General features: G+C 46.9%; 2 protein-coding genes across 3 annotated transcripts in view; one reads left to right on the plus strand and one right to left on the minus strand.

Annotated features, from left to right (window-relative positions):
• Nucleotides 1-172: 172 nt before the first annotated feature.
• Nucleotides 173-2,575, plus strand: grem1b (gremlin 1b). Its single transcript, XM_076018370.1, has 2 exons — nucleotides 173-483; nucleotides 1,199-2,575. Exon 2 carries the CDS (start codon nucleotides 1,200-1,202, stop codon nucleotides 1,791-1,793), a length of 594 nt encoding a protein of 197 aa, XP_075874485.1. The 5' UTR covers nucleotides 173-483; nucleotide 1,199; the 3' UTR covers nucleotides 1,794-2,575.
• Nucleotides 2,576-2,724: 149 nt separating this feature from the next.
• Nucleotides 2,725-21,907, minus strand: part of LOC142883464 (formin) — a 52,032-nt gene continuing 32,849 nt past the window's right edge. For both annotated transcript variants that reach the window (XM_076018366.1, XM_076018365.1), the window contains 5 exons: nucleotides 18,363-18,455; nucleotides 13,009-13,060; nucleotides 7,361-7,510; nucleotides 5,500-5,581; nucleotides 2,725-4,918 (listed from right to left, as the gene is read on the minus strand). In XM_076018366.1, the coding sequence (XP_075874481.1) occupies nucleotides 4,874-4,918; nucleotides 5,500-5,581; nucleotides 7,361-7,510; nucleotides 13,009-13,060; nucleotides 18,363-18,455 (422 nt within the window). In that variant the 3' untranslated portion in view covers nucleotides 2,725-4,873. The remainder of the gene's footprint in view (nucleotides 4,919-5,499; nucleotides 5,582-7,360; nucleotides 7,511-13,008; nucleotides 13,061-18,362; nucleotides 18,456-21,907) is intronic.

Here is a 21,907-nt window from a genome sequence, read left to right on the forward strand (position 1 = left end):
AAAAAAAAACTCTGCTATTGGTAAATGACCCATAATTAAACAAGCTCTCTTGGTTTAAACAATAAAAACTTTTCCTTGTCTCCATGTGCACATAAACCTCAGCCCTCAGTCTCTCTCTCTCTCTCCTCCCCGCCTGTCTGCTCCCTTGAAGTGGGTTCAGGGAAGTGTTGAGGGGGCGGACAGTTTTGATTTTCTCTACATTGTGCCTGGCCAATAAAGTGGAGGCAACCGTCGTGCACATCTCAGCTGGCAGACATTTAAAAGGGAGACAGCGCGGCGCTGGAGCAATTTGTATGAGCGCCCCCCGCCCCCTCCGCCACCGGCCCCTCTTGTCTATGGAGCGGAGAGTCTCCCAGGCATCCACAGAGCCCAGCGAGCCGCCGCAGTCCACAGCGCCGAGGTGCCGATCGCTACCCGGCGAGGGGACCGTGAAGGGACCGTGAAGATCCGCGCACTTGTGGTGTGTACTGGAGGCTCGCACAGGTGAGTGAGCGCACGGTTTCCGAGCGTAACACCTGCGCACGCAGCGTTCTACGTCTAAGGGTTGACTTAAAGTGTCAAGACAGACGTAACATTGGAATAGAAAATGGAATAGAACTAAAACTTTTGTTCGCCCTGGTTACGTTCTTATAGAGACTGCGAAGTGATAAATACGCACATCAAGTTATTATGGCAAATTGTGCATTGGGAATCTAAAACGTACTTGTGTTTTTTTTTGTTTGTTTTTTTAAACTTCAGTGACACGCAGCTTTAAAAAAAACAAAACAACAACAACAACAACAACTAAACAAATAACAAATTGCGTGACATTCTAAAACGCTTAAAAAGCCTGGCGTAGCTCAATTACCGAAAATAGCGATCAATCATCGCCGAATTTTATGTGGACATCTTTAGTCATGCCCTCTTTCACCTCTCCAAAAAAACCAAAACGATAACTCACATTTAATGGAAACTGTTCCCGTTAAACTCTATCGTATTCATAGGCGCTTATTATAGAGAAAATGCTTAGAAGGAGAGGTGAAAGTGGGAATGACTCCATGTCCACGTGAAATTTGGTGATAGTTGATCGCTGATTTCGGACATTAAACTACGTTAAACTTTTTACGTTCAGCGTTTTAGAATGTCCCTAAAGAGCCACTTTCAGTTTTTACGCTGCGTAAAAGCGCTCAGTTCATCTCCCCATTCTCTCCCCCCCAAGGATGGCCAACTCAACGCGCGTCCTCTGCGGTGTGGTTTTCATCATCGGGCTGCTCTCGTCTCCCGCGGACTCCAAGAGGAACCGGGGCTCGCAAGGCGCCATCCCTCATCCTGACAAAAACAAGCCCAACCAATCGGAGCAGCAACCGCAGCCTCCGGTTCCACCGCGTGGCGGCGGCGGCGGAGGGGCCGGCGGCGGCGGCGGCTCCTCCTCCTCCTCCGGGCCGCGGCAGAGGCAGGGCTCCTCGGCCGACGAGGTGCTCGAGTCCAGCCAGGAGGCTCTGCACGTCACGGAGCGCCAGTACCTGAAGCGGGACTGGTGCAAGACGCAGCCGCTCAAGCAGACCATCCACGAGGAGGGCTGCGTGAGCCGCACCATCATCAACCGCTTCTGCTACGGACAGTGCAACTCCTTCTACATCCCGCGGCACATCCGCCGGGAGGAGGGCGCCTTCCAGTCGTGCTCCTTCTGCAAGCCCAAGCGCTTCACCACCATGACGTTCACGTTGAACTGTCCGGACCAGCAGCCGCCCACCAAGAAGAAGCGCATCCAGCGCGTCAAGCAGTGCCGCTGTATATCTATAGACCTGGACTAGAGGACGAATACAACCAGGGAGGGGGAGGTGGAGGAAGGAGAGACGCTGTTCGATCACCAAGCCAAAAAAAAAAAGAGAGAGCAAAATCACGTGCCTGTATCCTTCCCGGAAGCGGACATCTTGCGAGGATGCGCGAACTAGAAGTTTTCTTGCACAACTATACGGACAAACTGCAGCAGGTGCTGAAACGCATCGAAGATCTTACACCGGTTAGAAAATTAAAACAAGCGTCACTGCACGGGAATGCTGACTTTGTCTACGGGCACGTTTCTGATGGTTTTTGTTTGTATGTTTTTGTTTTACGCACGGCTTTGTCACCCCGAGAGGACTCCAAAAATAATGACTGCTCATTGCGCTGCGTCAGGGACTGTCTGGTCCTGCTAGATTGTCTCCGTTGATTTTTTTTTTTTTTTATAGTGCGCATGTGTGTTTGTTTAACTGGATGCTTCCACTGTGTGGAATCTGATGGACGAGCCCCGATGTTTGCAAGTGGTGGTGGTGGAGGAGGAGGAGGAGGTGGAACAATGTCATCCGACAACTCTCTTTCAAGGTCGAGGGTTTTCTGTGAAATTCGCTGTTTGTTTTTTCTTCCTCACGTCGCGCTAATGTGTTGCAGTGTGAACAAAGCGGCGGTTTCGGCAAAAGTGAGCCTGTTACATAGATGTGAAAAAAGAAAGAAAGAAAGAAAGAAAGGAAAAAGACAACTTCCATGTAACCCGTTCGTTTATTCCGCTGGTTAAATTATCCTTGGAAATATTAAATAAATCAAAGCTGGAATATTGCGCCTGTCATCTGTTCCTTATGCGAGGCCATTCAGAACCACATTTCTCAAAGCCGCGTCACCGACCGAGGTTCCCTTTGCTAGAAATAAAAAGGATGCAATGAGTCAATTGCAGAAATATTGCTTTAATCGTGTTTTTATTAGCACTGCACATATATCGCAAATGTTGCATTGTCTTCCTGCTCAGTAATGAGAATGTCGATTTTTCATTTAAAATACGTGAAATGACTTTTGTTTGAGACAGTCTGAATATTTGAATATCTAATTGGATGAGTAGGGTAGGTGACGGTGTGTGTTTGAATAGACGGGGAAACAAAATTGCATTCATTATCATTTATTGGTTTTGTTAGATGGAGCAATTTGACTCAATTACTGTCAAACCTGCAACACAGGAATGCAGTGCAAAAGGGCCCGAACGAAAGGTTTCAAGTGTAAAGAATCTTATTTATCTTTAGACAAAAACTTTGTTCCCCCAAGCAAGACATGTTTCTTAGTAAAATCACAGTCACAATCAGTATATTTCAGTGATCAGCGCGGTAGGTAACACGTTTTACCTGCTTGACAGAACCCCGAGTTCACAAAACGGCTTGGATGAATCATGAATCATCTCGCCGAGTCATTGCCTTGTGTAAATTTCACGTTTGGACTTAGAAGTTTTTTTTTTTTTAGATATTTGTTGAATGTTTTCAGTATCCGGTGGTTTATTCTTGAAATTTAAAACAATTCCAGAAAATTACAGAGCACCTATAGAAGAATCACTGAGGTTACATGAACACATGGACAGTAGAGGTTACAGCAGTTCCTTCTTTTTTTTTTTTTTTTTTTTAAAAGAGCCTCAGTTCATCACTCTTCACAACACTCTGATGTGAAATTGAATTCATTCCATGAAATATAGAGAATTTTGTACAAAATAAATGGCACCTCTGAAAGACCTTGGGGGTGTGGAAGTAATTTTAAAGTGCAGCCGTATGCATACTCTGATTATGGAGTGAGGTACGGGTGAGATGCTTTGATGATCAAAATGAACACAAAACACTTCCCACAAAGCAAATTACTTATAAAACCAGTATGAGCCATGTACAGGTAACATGTGATTTGAAAAAAAAAATCAAATCTTTTGTCAACTCTTGGATATACAGCCTGAAAAAGGAACAAAGCAGAAGTTTTAAAATATTAAATTAGTGTTTCCTTACATAAATAGACTTTAGCTTGAATGCCACAGGAGTCTGGCTCCGCCGTACTTTTGATAAAACGTGCGCGTTTTCCGAAAAAAATAAAAACATTTCCTTCTCAAACTGCAACCTTTGCATAGAATAGAGACAAAAATAATACAATAAAATAATGCAAGCAAGTTAGCGCAACGGGGGTGGGGGTGGGTGCAGCTTATATAGTGAGCTACGACTTATGAGAGCTGCAAGCGATAAAGTGCTTAAAAGTGTTGCAACCGCAACGTGACGCACGCTACTTAATAAAACCCCGACCACGAGAGTGAAACCCGACATACGAGATGTTGGTGACGAAGACTCGTGGTTCCCTCTGACCATTACAAGCTCACTTGGATAACTCCAGTCACCTCGGGTGCAGTGTGCCGCTACACAGTGTCCACATCAGGATTTGGGGTGCACACACATTTATTTGTCTGCCGTTTTCTTAGCGTTAGCGCGGAGCACTCGCCACACAAAGTCCCTGCCGATTCTACGCGACACGCTTGAGAGAGAGAGAGAGAGAGAGAGAGAGAGGAAGAGAGAAAGAGAGAGAGGGACGGGCAAAGCTACAGTAAAAGACCTAAGAATAAATTATTTCACAGAGACTTGATCTATTTCGACAGGGGAATTTCCCATCTGTCCGCGGAAAGTGGGCGGTGCTTCTCCCGTGATTTCACCTCGACACTTCCTGGCCCTCGCAAAGAAAACCCAGAAAGGGAAACGGCGCAGATTTGTTAGCCGGCGCTGTCGTGAATCCCGCTGACCCCTGCAGACCTTTGGCGAGTCGGCCACTCAGAGGTTGCGCCGCGCCGCGCGAACCAGATCGACCTTTGGCCTGAAAGACACCCATCACTGTGGAAGTGGTTGGGGGGGAGAAGGGGGTGTCAGGCATGCATCCGTGCTGCAGGCCCAGCGTCCTCTTTCTCGGGAGGTGTGGGAGGGTGCAAGAGAGACGCGGCAGTGGGAGAGGTAAGAAGGAGTCCATGCGGCGGAGAGTCAGGTCCACGCAGGTGGGAGGATCCGGTAAAGCGATCGGGCCCGGCAGAGGTTTTCCAGCCCTCGTCGTCGTCGTCGTCGTCGCCGCCACGTTGAGCTCAGCTGGACGACACGCTGGCCTCCTTCAGCCGCAGCCTCTCCTTCTGTTGGAGGGAAACACAGAGAGGCTGGTACGCACGTCCATCACATCCACGGGCACCGACGGTGGGGTTGACAAAAATGTCTTTGATGGACACAAATGCGGAATGCGCGAAAAAAAAAAAAGCAAGCCACGCCACTAGGGGGCGATAAGCAAAATGCCAGACATCGGTGATGACGTACATTTTTGGCCGCGTTACTCAAGTTTTTTTTAAATTTTTTTTGCCAAATAGATGAACTATTAGAAGAAAAGTCTGCCTGGAAATAAGCTGTTCGTTGTGTGTTTGGACACACAAGTCAAGTTAGCAATAAAACAAGGAGCTATAACACTTTAACTTCAGCACGTGTAGCAAATCTCGGTTTCACTAAACAACATGAATTAAAGGTAATTGTAATTTTAAAAGCTTTACTACTACTTTAATTTGTTTTCTCAAATAAAACTTAAAAACACAGGCTAATGTGCATTTTAAAAAGAGTATCTATTCCTCGTACACAACGACAAGTTTTTCATTCTCTGACTCCGTTGCTGAACAAAAAAGAGAGGCTTCAAGTTCGGATCAAACTGATTCTGTGGTTCAGTTCTTACCAGACTGTTGGCGTTGATCTTCTTGGTCTCGACTTTCTTGTCTGCCGTGATCTTCTTGATGTTCTCTTGAGCTTCCTTCAACCTGTGAAAAACAGACCCGCTGGGACTTAATGTGTGCAGATCCTCGGGACGCAGCTGGCAAGGCGGGTTGGGCGCTAAATGAATTGAAAGCCTCTCGTGTCTTTGTGACGCTGTGAAGTTGTTTGCTCAGAGTAAAGAGGGTGGTCCACCTAGTGTCTTGCAGTCGCATTAAGGGATCCTATAAGTGAGAGGACTGGCGGGGGAGAGGCTGCCGAGGAGGACAGTGGGTTTGATGAGATAATGAGGCAGCCTTTAAAACACACTTGGCTTTTACGGGTGCGCAAACACCGCTTAAAATAAAGTTAATTGTGCATAAGCACAATCAGCTGTGAGCGCGAGAGGACGAGATGACCTTGCGAAGGGATGGTGCTTGCCGGTCAGTCGCTGCTCAGCAGCACACCAGTGGGACCAAACGTAGTAGTACGTCGTAGTACTGGACATTGGTCTTGATCACCAGACCACTTTTTAAGAGTCTCAGAGGCATTTTTACTTGGGTTTTGTCTCGGTCTTGGACTGGGTCGACTCAGGATTTTTCATCAAGACCGATCTAGACTCAGCCAACGCTGTAATGACACCATAATAACAGAAAAGAATCCAGCCGCTGCTGTTTTCGCTCTGTTTGTAACACCCAGAGTGACACCCAGCCCCTTATTCTTAGTTAATTGATTTTTTTTAATTTTATGAAGGAAAGTTGTTTTTTTTTAAAAAGGTTTAAAACAGTTGGCAAAGCAGCAAAATGTCAAATAAAATCATTTAAAGTTAACTTGTTGAAAATAAATGTTTCTGTTCGATTTAGGAGCAAACTTGAATTTAAAAAAAAAAGATACTGGTCATTTTTTGCTGTTTTGTTGTTATTTTTCTTTGATATATATTTGGTCTTGGTCTTGTGTCCGCCTCGATACTCTCTGGTCTTGATAATGTCTTGGTCTCGACCACTACACCAGCCAAACGTGAGCTGCGTCTGCCGCTCTCGTCCTCCGTCCAGGCGGGGGCAGCGCCCTTCGGGGGCTCCCACGCCCCCACATCGCCACAGCCTTTTTTTTTTATCAGTTCTCCCATAACACGGTGCCTTTAACGGTCGCAGACCCCCCGTCCACCGGCTAGTAAAGCCAGGCGGCCAGCCAGGAGGGTCTGCTGTCCCCTCAGAGGAATGCTCCCTCAGGTCAGAGGAAAACACCGTAAATTCTAGCGCCGGCCCTGCAGCCTGAAGGCCCGAAAAGGCTTCGTCCACTCCTTGTTCTGGCCGTCTGCATCACTTTGGCAATTAAGCGCGACGTGATCGCTGATGGGGGGGGGGGCGTGCGAGCGCCAGAGGTCGACCGAGTTAGTGAGCAAAGGCGGGATTGTGGAGCTTCAGTTTGGCTCTGCGGAAATGCTGTCCATCCACTGACGAAACCATATACATAGTGTACATATCGATATACACATCCACATATATGCATCCTGCACTGAGCGTATGATTGGTGTGGTCCATGACGCAGGTTTGGACATTGGCTGCTTGGCAAAGGACCAATTAAATTCAATTACAGGACAAAATTGATCTCTAACTCAAACCGTCGTGTTATTTATTTTCATCTCTCGACGCTGAAGCCACCGCCTTAACTCGCACCTTATGCTCTTTGTCAGGCCGGTGTTTTTCATGTTTATGTCTACATATGGGCTCTGAATGGTCACCTGAATGGCTCTCATAATGCAGAACTACCCTCCATAACTCTTTAGGTCTTCCAAATGGAGAGCTGTATTTTGCTGACCCCGGCTCGACCCCCCCCGGCCAGCTCACCTCTCTTTGGAGATGTTCTTGCTCTGTCGCACCCAGGCGCTCTTGAAGTCGTTGCAGAACTCGTACCACAGCATGAAGACGTAACCCGGGGCCACTTCCTTCTCTCCGGATTTCGCCTTCACCCCAAAGTAGCTCACCATGTCCTGGAAACTGGGGTGAGGGGTGAGGAGGGGAAGAGAAGGGCACATCACAATTAAGATTTATATACTTACACCAGATGTAGCAATGTGCAACATTCATGCTGCTGATGAGGAAAAAGGAATTGAAAACAATTATAATTCAGAGAACTTCGAGGACGATGCGCTTCTTTAAAATGTACATGGATGTGTTCAATTTTAATGGATGATTACAACTCAAAGTACCAAACTGCCTGAGTATGATGTGTAAAATTCACTTCCGAACAATATTCATCTTCAGAAATGAGAAAAGTCAAACTGCACATCACTCACAGACCTTACTTGATGTGTTTCCACTACCCCTAGAATTGTTGCAAAACCTAAATATCGCAATAAAAAAAAACTAAACTTCAGAAAAAAAACCTCACATATGGCTAAAAAGTTTTGACGCTCTCATGAGGTGGTTTTTCAGATGTATTCATACAGAGGTAATTTTTTTTTGTATTTTTCCGCATTTCCACGTCGCTGGATGTGACATACGGGGTCATTTGACCAGTTCACTTTAAGTGAAAATGGACAGTTTGGACAGAGGATGAGACAGAATATTTTTTTTTACAAGTAACCAAAGAGACAAATATAACAACCATTCTTGACAGCAAACAACATCGAAATGCAGATTTACACAAGAACTTTTGTACGTCCATCCTCCTCAAAGTGGGGTCTGGCGGGACAATGGAAACACCTGCAAACCGCAATTGTACTTCGTAGAAATATCACTTTTATTTTGCACAAAACTGTAACGAACACGAAGCTCTCGTCGGACCGACCCTCCAGGCTGCTGCTTCTCCGTTCCAATGCCCGAGCTCACGCCGCAGGTGAACGCAAGCGCGCCAGAAGAAAGAAGGCGAATCAAATCAGCGCTAGCATCGTGGGAAGTCACCCGCGGCTTCACACCTCCCCCAACTCCCCCACCCCGTCACCCCCTCACCAAACATGAAAGCCGCGTTCTCCCCCTGCCTGTCCGCTGTGGTGATTCAAGGGAAGCTCCCTGTCCCTCTGACCTCCACATGCTAAGGTGGCTTTGTAGTAACGCTGATCGAGGCCAAGCTGGTTGGTGCAATGTGCCAGCCAGACGGCCGGACTACAGCATCAGCCTCCTGATCTCCGCTTCCCTGCCGTGTGTCGTTTTTCCTGGTTTGCACAATACAGGAAGACAAGCGCAGCGAAAAGCTGGGGGATATTTAGACTGAGCGAAACAGAGCTCCTCCGTATCAGGTAAGCAAGCTTTGGTTGCAGCTGGCCCGGCACGGCAAAGCACGGCATGACCAACGGGGTCCCTTCCGCATCCCTCCTCCTGACCCCGGGGTTCGTCGTGTCAGAGCGTGCGCAAATCAAGCGGCCCCCTCTCCTTCCCTGCCCGAGCGTACCAAAAACGAGCAGATACACAAAGGTTCACTCGAAACAGATGCAAAAACGCTCGCACATGCGAGCACGCCTAAACAAAATCAAGCGGCCCTTTTGTTTGTCAAGCGGCCGCGCCGGCGCTCGCTCGCTCGCTCGCTCGGGCGCACGTGCGCGGCCCGCCGTGATGCCATTGCCGTGAGACGGTTTGCCGCGGCAGCAGCAGCAGCCGGCATTCCTCGCTGACAGCTATAAAAAAAAAAAAAGAAGAAAAAAAGAGGCATTACAAAATGTTGAGCGACCAAGAAACGGGAGGTGGGTTTGGAAAGGCAACGGTTCAGCAGATCGCTCCGGTCGATCGATCGAGCAGACAGAGGCCGCGGCGACCAGAAAAAATGAGATCCGCGCCTGCGAAAGCGAAACTGCAACGGCGAGAGCGCGCGGAGGAGGCGGTTTGGCAAATTAAAAATGACGACGATGTGGCAGAGGGAAGCTTAATGAGACGGAACTGAGCCCAGAAGAGGAAAAACCTCAGTGGAAGGGAGACGTGAAGCAGACAAATTAGGAGTGCATGTTGGAAAAAAAAAAAAAAAAAGAAGAAGAGAGAAAAAAAGAAAAGAAAAGGCCCCACTGACAAGCGGGCCGAGCTGCAGAGCTTTGTTATTAAATGTTTGAAATGATCGCAAGAGGCCACGATTGAGGTGTTTGCAGAATGAGGGTTCTGGGTTTTACAACGAAGGCGACTCGTTTGGTTGAGTAAAATATCCAAATATACAAGTGAATGAAGGAGGATTGAAGTCTTTAAGGTCAAACCTAAATGAGTCTGTCAGTGTTGGAAGTCCAGGCCTGCTGGAAGCTCTGTGTGGCCACAGTGAGAAGAGCAACACACTCGCAGCCACGGAGCTGAAACACGCCAGCGTTTTCCCAACAAACTCTCACAGTTACAGCGTCAGACAGCAAGCAACCGCCGCTGAGGTATCGTGAATCGTTGCTGAGCCCGACCAGAGCGCTGCTAAATCAGCAGGTTGCCATCCAAAGTGTTGGACAGTGAAAAGCTTCTCTTCAGAGTGTTTATTTATCATTTATTTAATTATTTGATGCACACTGAGACTTCCAAATCAAATTCCTTTGTGTTCTTTTGCACAAATGGCAATAAAAGTAATCTGAATCGTGTAGAACATGAAGGTTTTTTAAACAGCAAAATGATCCATGAATGGTAGAGCGTTAACGGCTGCCAGGAAAAAACCCCAAAAAAAACCCCATAACAATTCATGGCTCTTGACATTTTATTCTGAATTAATGAGGTTGTTCTTCTTTCTGCTCCCTTTCATCCTTGATTCTGGGAACATTGTTTTTCTTTATCCACTAAATTGTTCTTTTCTTTTACGAATGAATAAAGCCAATAAATAAATAAATGAGCTAAAATGAATAGAACACGGCAAATTAAAGATTGGGTGATACACAATGTCTAGCTATGCAATATTCTAGCTGGAATTGAAAGTCATAAAAATTCAAATCAACATACAAAACGGTTTATTTGCAAAACCCCTGATATTTTACTCTGACTTAACATTTCTTGCAACCAATATGATGCATTGGTCTACTGAAAGAAAATCTTTTAAACAATAAATTCCACATGTCTTTGTTGCTTCTTGTGAAAATCTGTTTGCTTTAAAAGTAATACTTTGCGGTTCAGACCTGCGGTCGAAAATAAAAACCACCGATGCAGAATTGCATCTCTGCAAATCATAAGTAGTGTTTTATGTAACCACTGCCATGGCAAACACTTAAAAGGACGTAAATCAAAAGAAACAAAACAAAAAAAAAACAAACAAGAAAAACTAAAACACAATAAACACAGTTGCGAGGCAGACAGCCGGACTGCAGACAGAATTGAATTGTAACCTGCTGTTCCTGGTGGCCCAGTGCGACTGGCTGGCAGGAGTCTCGCTGCGGCAGCACCGACTCTCCGCCTCCACGCCAGGGAGGGAGGGAGGGAGAGCGACGAGGTGTCGTCTATTTCCTTCATTAACATGGAAACGTCATTTTTTTTGTTGCCGTGACTGCTGCTGCTGTTGTGTTTGTGTGAAAAAAACCAAAAAAAAAAAAAAAAGCAAAAAAAGCAAAACCATCTTGCCCAACCAAGGCGACAGATGTGAGAGCCCACCCAGGGCCCGGCGAGCCCGCTGACGCCCATATTCATCAACGCCGTGTCACTTTTACGAGGTGGCTCTGTGGGAACCTGAGAAAGAGCTCCCCCCCCCCCCCCCCCCCCCCCGTCCCTCTCTGCCGCCCCCCGTGCTACCTAGCGCCAGTCGGTCAGCCCCCCCCCCCATCCTCCCCTGCCCCCCTTCTTCAGATGAAATTAAAGGAAAACTTCATTAAAGTCAAAGGTGGCGTCAGCGTCAGCCGCGGGGCCCTTTTGATCAATATTCCCCCGCCAAGTTCAACGCCTTCATTACACCGGTGTCACTCCGGCACGGGAGGGTCAGCGTGCACGCACACACACACACACACGCACGTGTGTCACTTTAGTTCAGAGTAGTGTTGTAGTCAAGACTGCACCAACCGAGACCAAGACATTTGGGGTTCGAAACCAAGACTTTATATATTAAAGAAAAACAACAACAACAACAAAACAGAAAAAAAATGCCCAGTATTTTTTTTTAAATTCAAGTTTACTTCTAAATCAAACAGCAACATTTTTTTTTTCCCAGCAAAGTGTCTTTCACTAAGTTTCTTTAACATTTTGCTGCTTTTGAACTATTCACAAAAAAACCCAACTTTGCTTCATAAAATTAAAAAATCAATTAACTAGGAATAAAGGGGCAGGGTGTCACTCTGGGTGTCACTCTGGGTGTCACTCTGGGTGTCACTCTGGGTGTCACAAACAGAGCGTAATACGGCAGCAGTTGGATTCTTTGCCGTTATTATCGTGTCACTGTAGTGTTGGCTGAGTCTTGACCCGTCTTGATCAAACGTCCCGAGTCCGTCCAGTCCGAGACGAGACTGAGACCCTTAAAAAGTGGTCTGGAGACCAAGACCAATCTCGAGCATTACACTAGCACTAGCTCAGCGCTAGTTATTACTAGGTGGCTGGGTGGGGAGGGGGTGCAGGACGGAGAGCGCCCCCTCCCCTCGCCCCAAAAACAGCAATGTGAAACAAAACAGTTTGAAGGCATCGGCCTGAGTTATAGTTTTGCCCAAAGCAATCCACTTCCTAATTGTTTACACTTCCCGTTACCCCCCCACACCCCCCGCCTTCTGGCCTCTTCCACTTTCTCCCTGATGCACTCGCGTGATTTACTCTAGAGGTGGCAGCGTCGCGATATAAAGCAAACAATTCCTCTCGCTGTCCAAACACCGGCCGAAAATAATCTATTTGCGTTTGTTTGTCTGCCACGCCGTCTTTTTCCAATACGAAACGTTCCAGAAATGATTTTCTTTTCTTTTTTTCTTCCCGGGGTCGGACTGCGAGCTCGGAGGCTGCCAGCATGTCTTAAATCAGAGGCCTCGGAGGAGGGCCTTCTGGACGAAACATGGCAGATAAGGACGACGGGGAGAGAAAAGGAAGAAGCGCAGAGATTTGGAGTACGCTTCTCGTTTCATCCGTTAATGAAACTGCAACAACCCTCAGAAATGGCAAGCGCTGGGTCAGTCTTTTTAAATGTTCGCCACAGCTGGGTTGCTCATCTTTTAACTCTAAAATATCCTTCATCCATCTTGCAAACTTCCAACAGAAAGCTTTTTTGAATCCACCAAAATTCATACAATTCTCTTGTAAACCCGGCAGAAGCGCCTGTTGCAGTTTAATCGGCGCCCGGTGGCTTTTTTTTATAATTTTTTTCATTGGGCAGACGACACGTCCAGCTGAACATTGTGGTGCATCACGACAAACTAAACAAAGTGCGCTGACCCGAGGTAAATGCAGCCGCGGCTCGCCAACAGCAGTTGGCAGCAACGGACCAAACGAAGCGAGTTAACGGAGCAGTAATCCCTGACACTTGGCAGAACCTTGTCGTGGCGGGGATCAAATCCACACGCAAAATCCACCTATATTTCGACTCTCCGATGTGTGCGAGCCCCATGAGGGAGGGGCCGGGGGGGCGATGAGCTCAGCCTCCTTCCTACCTCTTCTGTGCAGCGTTGAGTCGGTCCTCCTCAGACGAATGCTCCTCTTGGGCTGTGAAAGAGAGGAAGACAGAACGCCGGATTAGGACGGATCATAATAATAGATTATGGGCCTCGGATGACATTTATTTCCCTGTCAGACCGTCACTGGGGACTAATGTGGAGAGCACCTGGCCCGGGGTGGTGGATGGGTGGGTGGGGGTGGTGCAGTGCGTGTAGCTGTCAGTGGAGGGGGCCGGCTTGGGACGTCAATCACGCGGGCGGCGTGTTCTCCGGGAGGAGAAGGTCGGCACGTTGTAAAGTTTGACAGGCTTCTGTGCGTTGACGCGGGAGTGCGTGAGCATGGAGGGGGGGGGGCAGTTGGTGGCCTGTTTACAGAGGTGTGCGCGCGGAGCCCGAGTGCGGGGCCGCGGAGCGCTGAGAGGCTTGGGAACTGGAGGCTCCTGTGGACTCCTGCCATGTAAAAGTGTCTAAATGCAAGGCAGATGTGTGCGGCGGGCCAGGCCGAGGTGCAAGAATTTATCTAGGGCCAAAGAGTTGCCTGTGATCTCAGATTTATTGCATTTTTCCAGATTCATCCCTTTTACAATGATGGGGGGCAGAGGGGGGGGGGGGCTTTCCTACTTGAAGATTTAAGAGCGGGAAGTCTCCCAAAAAATTGTTCAAAGGCAGGTTTGGGGGGTCTGCGGGGAGAAGGTGAGCTTCAGTCTCTGACCAGCCACCCCTTTTACTTTTACTTTCTTTCTTTTTTTTTTTTTACTTGTATATAGGCGTGGGGGGCTGAGGTAAACCTAATGAAGAGAGGTTGTGGCCATGTCTGGGAATAGAAGGGGGGGCGGTGGGCGGTGGGGGGAGGGGGGGAGGCGTGACCAATGGCGTTAGTCTCAGTGGGGGTCAGGCTGGCGCCTGAGGTACCCCTCTGGTGCGACTGTGCAGAGGTGGCACTGGAGCCGGGAGGCTGGCGGGGAGGGGGTGGGGGTGGGGGAGGGGCAGGGAGTGACCCGGAGAGGGAGGATGTGTGAAGTTTCTCTTTCGCCGGCTCTCCCGTGTAAACATGAAACCAGTAGTCGCTAACTAGAAAGTTATGAGACGTGCATGCTGAGAGGGACAATAAATTAGGGCTTTAAAAGCCTGACACACTTTTCCAAAGCGCCGCCGCAGCGAGCGGCGAGATAACAAAGGCGGCGGAAAGGCAGCAGCGGCGGCGACAGTTTTTTTTTTTTGCTTTTTGTTTTTCCCTCCCCACCCGAAAAAAAAAAGCATCCCTTGTTTGTTTCCCGGCGCGGCCTCCTCCGCATCGGTGCGGATCAGGGGGAAAAAAAAGAAAAAAAACTCCCGAGCCTGATCAGAACCAGACTCCTTGGACCCTCGTTACCTGCGGATTCTGCTCGTCCTACGTAATTCACGATCATCTGAGCGGGTGGAATTTCTGGTTATTGGGCTCTGACTCACTCGACTACAAAAGGAGGCGCGCGGGGGATGTGATGATGCACATGTATTGTCGGGGAGAGAGAGTTCGTGGAAAGAGAGGCGCACATTAAAAGCCGGGGGGGATTTGTTTTCAATTAGTCGTGGCTCGCGTTCAACACACACACACACACACACACACACACACACACACACACACACACACACACACACACACACACACACACACACACACACACACACACACACACACACACACACACACACACACACACACACACACACACACAAAAAGCTACGCCTTGTCAAGAGTGACTGGTTAAAAAAAACAAACAGGGAAACCGAAAGGTGGCTGGGACAATGCTGCGACGGTCGCCTGTCTAAAGGTCCTGACACATGAATTTGCGCCGCAAATTTGCTCTCTCCCTCTGCAAACGTGGAGCCAGTTGACGGAGGGGTCTTTTGAATTGTCCGTCGGGCATTCTAAAGTGCTGGCGAAATTTCACCGAGTAAGATTTGAACTCCTGGATCGTCGTGTCGAGCTCATCCATCTCCTCTCTACAGAGCAATATTGGGTGGACCCAAAGAATTTGATTCTTTTTCTTTTTTAATTCAACCGTCATGAGGACATACTCACTTGAGGATGCCGTCGACTCCATTGTTTCTCCTTCGGCGCGAAAGAAAGAGCGCCAAACTTTATTCGCCCAGTGAATTTTATACGCATATTCGCCTTGCGCTCGGTGTGCACAGGAAAAATTCACATTTTTGGGTCATCTATTCGCGTCGCTCCGTCCATTGCCTGGTGTGTAAGGACCTTTAGTCCAGGGGATGTTTTAACTTTGTGTAGTGCGTTCATGTGTCATGAAAGTTTTATTATTAGTATTTATTATTTAGGGGGATCTTATGCAGGGAGGAACTCAGCGAGACGGAGAGAAGGGAAACGAAAGGAAGAGGGAGAAGGAGAGCAGATCTTTCCGAGGCATCTCTGCGTCCCCCTGGTTGGATCTGGCTGAGATCACGTAGGCATGTTTAAGAGGCAGCAGCGCAGGGCGTCCGGGTTCACCAGCAGGTCCCCGCCGCCGTCTCCTATACGCTCCGGGACGCTTTCTGGGTCAGCGCAAGTCGGCACTACAAGACTTCGGCGTCGACGCCGCATCTGCTGACTCACCGCCGCACTTTGATCCCCTCCGCACGCACTAAACAAGCCCATCCGTCCCTCCCTCCCTCTGGAGCGTGCCGCTCTCTTTAACTGCGCATTTCCCCCCCGCGGCGCCGTTAATTTCGATAATCTAAAATCATGTGTCAAACACATGCATTTGCGGTCGGGCCGGTCCGAGCGTTCACCTGAGCGAGGGAAGTCGCCCCCCGTCCGCCCGGTGAGTCAGAGTTTAAGAGCGCCTGGACGTCCTTTGATGTGCGAAGGCTGTTTGCTTTGTTTCGCCTTTTGAAGTCACGGAATCATCACGAACGATGATTACACGGCGCTCCTGCCAAGGCGCGGGCAAAAACGCGGCGCGAGGAATTCTGTTTACGAAAGGGACGTTTACAAGTATTCCGCCGGAGAGTTTATGTTCAAGATGTGCTTTCGCTCAAGAGTTCCCGCGATACCGAGGCTCCGGCTCTCCCTCTCTCGCTCCGCCGAGGCGGTCGGGGATCTTTCCTTCAGCAACTCAGACCAGGTGCAACAACAAACATTTCTTTTCTCGAATTGCACTGCAAACACAGACACCGCACAAATTTGCACCCCCGCGCCGCAGACAAGTGGACGCAATCCCTGCTCTGTGGCGGCGGATCGCAGAGACAGTGAATGGTTCCGGCCCGCTGTGAAGCGATGCGAACTATCAGCCCTCAGATGAGTTTGCGGCTTTTTTTGTGAAGACACTTTGTGACGAGGCAAATGTTTGGTGACGATGCAGCGCTGAGACGCAGGCCCTCCAGTTGAAGGGTTACTTCTGATGAAATTCATAACAGCATCTTTTGCCAGCTGTCGCTAAAATAATTGAAGTGGTATTGGTGAATGTGTGTGCTCCACAAAGGTTAGAACATTAGGGACGTGAATTGTGTTTAAAGTTGTGGTTTTGAATTTGATGAACTGCATTTAACTAATTTTTGCATCCAGCCTCACTCACTGCATGCAGGCGGGCTGCACAACTCTGTATGTATATTTTCCTCAGCTGCACAATTTTTCCAAGTCCAGTGTTTGGAGAAAAAAAATGTATTGTATTGCATTATTGTATAATAGTACAATAGGGCTTGATAGCTGACTGAATTTTAATTGTGATTTCATATCTGGCTGCAAATTACCTAAAAGTCATATGATCAAAGAATTTTTTTTGTAGTACTTTTCCTTGCCTACTGTGATTTTATTCTGAAAGACTTGTACATGCGTGTTTCTGAAGTCTGCATTACACGAAATTAAAAGAGGGACAAGAGTGCCGTTTGGTGGAGAAGAGGGTAGTTCTCTCGCGTGCAAAAACAGGGGTTCCCTTCATCCTTAACATCCCTCACACAAACAGGCGTAATCATAGGAATAATCATGATTTCAATATTGACCAAAAAAATAAGAATAATTGCGATAATGATTTTAGAATCATCCAGCCGTAGTACAACTTAAAAAAAGAAATTAACTCGTTTTTCATTCAGGACTACAGGGCAGCAAAAAAACCTCTCCTAAACTCTATAAATTATAAATTCAAATAGCGCACTTAGCCCTCTGTTACAGTCTGCTGGGGAAAAAAAAACACCCTTTGTATAGTTGTACCATGTATATGTTTGAAAGGGAACACACGAGAGAGGACGGACAGGGCAGGACAACTGACTGAGTGACTGAGCGTCGGGGGAAGCTGTGCTCCTGTGTCGGTGGTCCTCAGACCTGATGTGCTGAGGTTGGCCGGTGTTTACAAGGCCGCAGTCTGAGATGTCCCGCCAGCTTTATGGAAGCTGAGAGTGCATGAGAACCGTGTCAGAGGCAACGCGATCCCTTCTATAGGCCTGTAGACTCCTGTCCTCATGCTGTCTTACAGTGTACCGAGACGCCCTCTCTCAGTGAGAACCAAAACACACACACACACACTCCAGATGACTGTCTGACAGTCTGACATGGCAAAACATATAATGATGTCTTCCTCCTTTTTTTTTTTTAAATGGGAGCCACGCTGGGAGTCTGGGAGAAGGCAGGTCTTTCCTAGATCTGCAAGAGCGCTTTTTATGAACATCTCCAGTAAAACTTCTAGAAATACAACAGGCCAAGGATATGGTAAATCTCCATCCAGATCCAATGGTCTTTTATAACTTTAATATAAAGCTGGGAACCTTATGTTCAGGACTGTGGATCAACACCATGGGGATGCATGTCTTTTTTTGGAAAGATCAAGTCTGAATAAGAACAAGTTTGATGATTTGTTTAGTGAGGAGCTGGCTTTTTGTTTTTTGTTTTAAAACATCTTACACATTTATTTCTTGAGTAATAAATAATGTATATTTTCAGGTCAAATACTGTGCAAAATTGACTTGCTTGAAATGCTCTACCAACAATTTGTACAAAAAACAACAACGGAAAACCTGCCTCTAGCCTGGTCAGGAAGGTCTTTCCTTCACTCCTTTTTCTTTCTCTACTTTTCAGAAAGTGCATGCTAAAACACTCAGTCACGGAACTGACTCTGATAACTCTCTTAGGTTAGTGACGACATCCCCGGCAAGGGTTCATGTCTCCTTCCAAACACGTGGAAGATCCATCCATTTTTTTGGCTTTCTGAATATCTAGAGTTTTATTTTTGGAAATATATATACATACTGTATACATATAATTAATTGCAAGAGGTTGTTGCACTGTAGTCCTTTAAGTACAAAATAAATAAATAAAAAAAAGTCAATATGTGGATTTGAGTTTCCATCGTGCTTTGCCAGAGATAGAAATCTGAATTTACCTGCTGAGACAAATTCTTCCATCTTCTCCTTGAAGGGCTGGAGGTGGTCCTCAGATGAGTCTGCACACACCTTCTGCACCTTCTTCTCACAGGCTGTCAGAGAGGAAACAATAGACAGAAGGGAAGCATATTCAAAACTGAGAAATTACACTTATTGATAGAAGAAGGAGAAGAAGAAGAAGAAGAAGAAGACTTTTTAAAGAAGAATGCACTTGTTTTGTGTTACATTTTACAGTATTTGTACTCCCTCCATCTTTCATCAGTATTCAAACTTGGGCTTGCCATGTATAACTGGGGATCTCTCCATGGAGAGATGTGATTGGCCCCATCAGTGGAAGGAAACCAAATAATTCCAGATTTAAAATCGCTACATCGAACTGCGGGAGTCATTTTCTTTCCCCCTCTCATCCAATTCATGGTGGACGCGTCCTCCACGTCTTAGGAAGCAGCAACACTTGAGTTCCATTTCACATAACACTGCCAAACACCGATGTCTCAATATCGCACATGTGAGCGCGGCAGATGTGTCAGCCGGGGGATTTTCCGTGCGGCGCCAAATGAGCCGCCAGCCGCCAGTGAGTGGGCTCCGGTCGGAACCTTCCCCATTTCCTCCCCACTGTATATCGTCTGGGTTTACGGTACGCGCAGAGACGCCAGGCGAACTATCCCTGGCACAGCCCCCGGAGCCTGAGAGTCATTAATGGCTGCAATAAATACCTCCACTTGCTTATGACTGCATGGCTACGTAGTTCCGCAAAACACAACAAGAGACTTAACAGGTCTGACCGCCGTCTCACTTGGCCCGCCGCTCGACTCGAGGTCGGCTCTCGTGAGGAGCTGCTGCACCTGCAGCTCTGCAAGTCGCACCCGTTACATCTTTTATTGATGGACTTTCTTAACAAATCAGGAAACACCACGTCTGAGCATTAAACTGGGTGACTACCCCCTCACCCCCACCAACTTCACGGTCTGGAATCCAGGGCACTTTTTTTTTTCTTTTCTTTTTTTCCCCCTCATTTGCGGATTCTGAAGGGCAGCAATTACAAAACAGAAATCAGCAGCCATAAAAACATGACAAACCAAAATATCCTGTTTGAACAAAACCACGTTTCCTAACCAGAAATCCCCCAATTCAAGAGAAGCCATTAAAAAAGCGTTCAAAACAGCGAGTCTACAATTTAGAGGCGGCTCTCGCCCAAATGTGGTCCAGACAGCAAAGGCCACAAAGAGGAAGCCCACAAAAACACAGCAGCTGTGAAGAGCCCAGAACTCAAAGCTGATGTTGTCTGGGCGCGATAACACCCCCGTCGGAAGCGTGCGTTCGAACGAACACTCCTATGCAACTCGGTGTCTGGTCACAAAAAATACTTCGGCACTGGCGGCTTGAAACGCCAGGTTTTGCGCAATTGTCCCAAGCACAGTGAAAATGTGTCAATGAAGCGGTGAACCTTGTTTGATGTGGAGGGCACAAAATCTTATGGCGAAAACCAAGAAAAATCAAAATTTGCCGAAGTTGCCGTGATACTTCAGCATGTTTATACAGATGACATTCTTGCTTTCAAGTAAATGTACATAATTTCAGCTTTGAAGGGCTGCATTAGTATGGAGACAGTTGAAAAGTCGGTTATTCATGTGGGCCTCTGTCTGTGACATTTACTGTTCTGTTTGAAGGGCTTTTAAATGTCATATTCTTTTCAACAAGGGGTTTAATGTGGACTCAACGGCAGCCAGAGCCGCGGAAGGATTACAGAAATTGAGCAGCAAAACAACAATCAGCAGAGAAGGAATTATGTCATCAGGGATGAAATCTAAAGCTCAGCTGTGGAAAAATAAATTACAATTCCGATGCCTAAAAAAAAAAGTTACTCCAATTATTGTGATACTGAATCGGTATAAGATACAAATGACTTTTTACTTTCATATTAAGTAATAAAAGTATAATAATAGTTCACTGAACTATTACTGTGGCAAATCAACCGACTGAACAAATCTAGAAATGGCTTGATAATTAAATGAACAGATAAAAACTTTATCTACACATATAAAATGATGTAATAATATAGTCATAATTATGTAATAGAGAAGTGTTGACAGAAAGAATCAACTTTTGTTACGCTACGTCTGTTCAGGTGAATGGCGGTCAACTGATAATGACGACAACAAATACAGAAACAAAATGAGCGATATCTTGTTAATAATAATAATAATAAACAGATGGCAGCAGGCTGTTAATTATTCAGCACAGATGGCTGGTGAATCATCGCTTTACTGGCCCCGTTTCCCTCATTTACAGAGTGTTTTTGTTATTCCTATGAGTTTGGTGTGGACGGCGCAGTATTATAAATGCTCCTTTCCCCCCCCCCTCCCCAGTTAGACTGACATTTCCAGATTGACCTGACCAGCAATGCCCATACTTGTAACCACAGGGGATTAGAGACATGAGCTCATGAAGGAAGCCACGGCAATGAATCTTTAAAGCTGTCCAAAAAAAAAAAGAAGAAGAAAAAAAAGAAAGAAGATTAAATTACTTCCAGTGGACTTTTTGGAAGTTGGCTTTTAATTTGCTTAGCAGCAAAACATTATACAAACAAAGGTTCAACACTGTGGCATGTCCACATCCCCAAAATTCCCAAGTCATACTATTCAATAAAAAATAAGTATGCCCTAGTCTTGTCTTTTTCTTCTCTTTTATAAGAGAATAAACTCTCCTTTGAGTCGGCGTTGAGAGGCGTATCCTTTGTCCGTGACCATTCAACATTGCTCGTGCGCCGTTCTTCAGACCGCCTGTGCATCACACGAGTCGTCCTGACTGGAGCCTCCGTCGTAAAACGTAACGTAAAGAGCTCAGCCTAAAGGCCATGCCTGAACCTGACGTTAAAGGCTGTTTAAAAATCAGGGCGCTGTCTGATTTGCAACGGTTGTGAATGCGTGACCCGAGCCAGGTCTACTGTGAAACACTAAACTCCCATGAGCAGCAAATGAGCTCTGACTGTTCCCTTTTATTTGATCGGTAGCGTCCCTGCCACTGTGTCCTGTCCAATTATGTGGCCGTTAAATGGATCTCTGTGCCGGCAGCGTTTCGAAAAGCCCGGCGCTGCCGTAGTGAGAGATAGGATTCCGTCTCCACAGTCGCACCGAGCCACCAAAAATGATGTTTAAAACATAAGGGGCGTGTCAATGCAAGGGAATCTTAAAGGGAACATTTACCGGGATGTGACAGTTTTTGCGGTATCCTTGGACAAAAGTGTCTCACTGTTGTCACAGAGATATGATGTTTATAGTTACTGTTGGCATGCGGGTGCTCATCCTCCTCCTTAACCCTGTCACGTTGGCTCTACAGCAGCTGTGAGCGTTCGGGGAGAAGCAACAATTGAGATGATGAAGGCGGAAAGGGTGACAAACAAACAGCATGCACAGCTGCAACACTGTCACGCATGTATTCTAACTTTGAAAGTTTTCACTTTTTGGTTGCTAAAGGTTGCACTTTTTCCAAACATTTCTTTATTTTTTTCTTATAGTGCAATTAATATCACATCAAAGACTTG

The sequence above is a fragment of the Nelusetta ayraudi genome, unplaced genomic scaffold (assembly GCF_046127955.1).
Source record: "Nelusetta ayraudi isolate G7.1 ecotype Tasmania unplaced genomic scaffold, CSIRO-AGI_Nayr_v1 ptg000007l, whole genome shotgun sequence".
NCBI classification, from domain to species: Eukaryota; Metazoa; Chordata; class Actinopteri; order Tetraodontiformes; family Monacanthidae; genus Nelusetta; species Nelusetta ayraudi.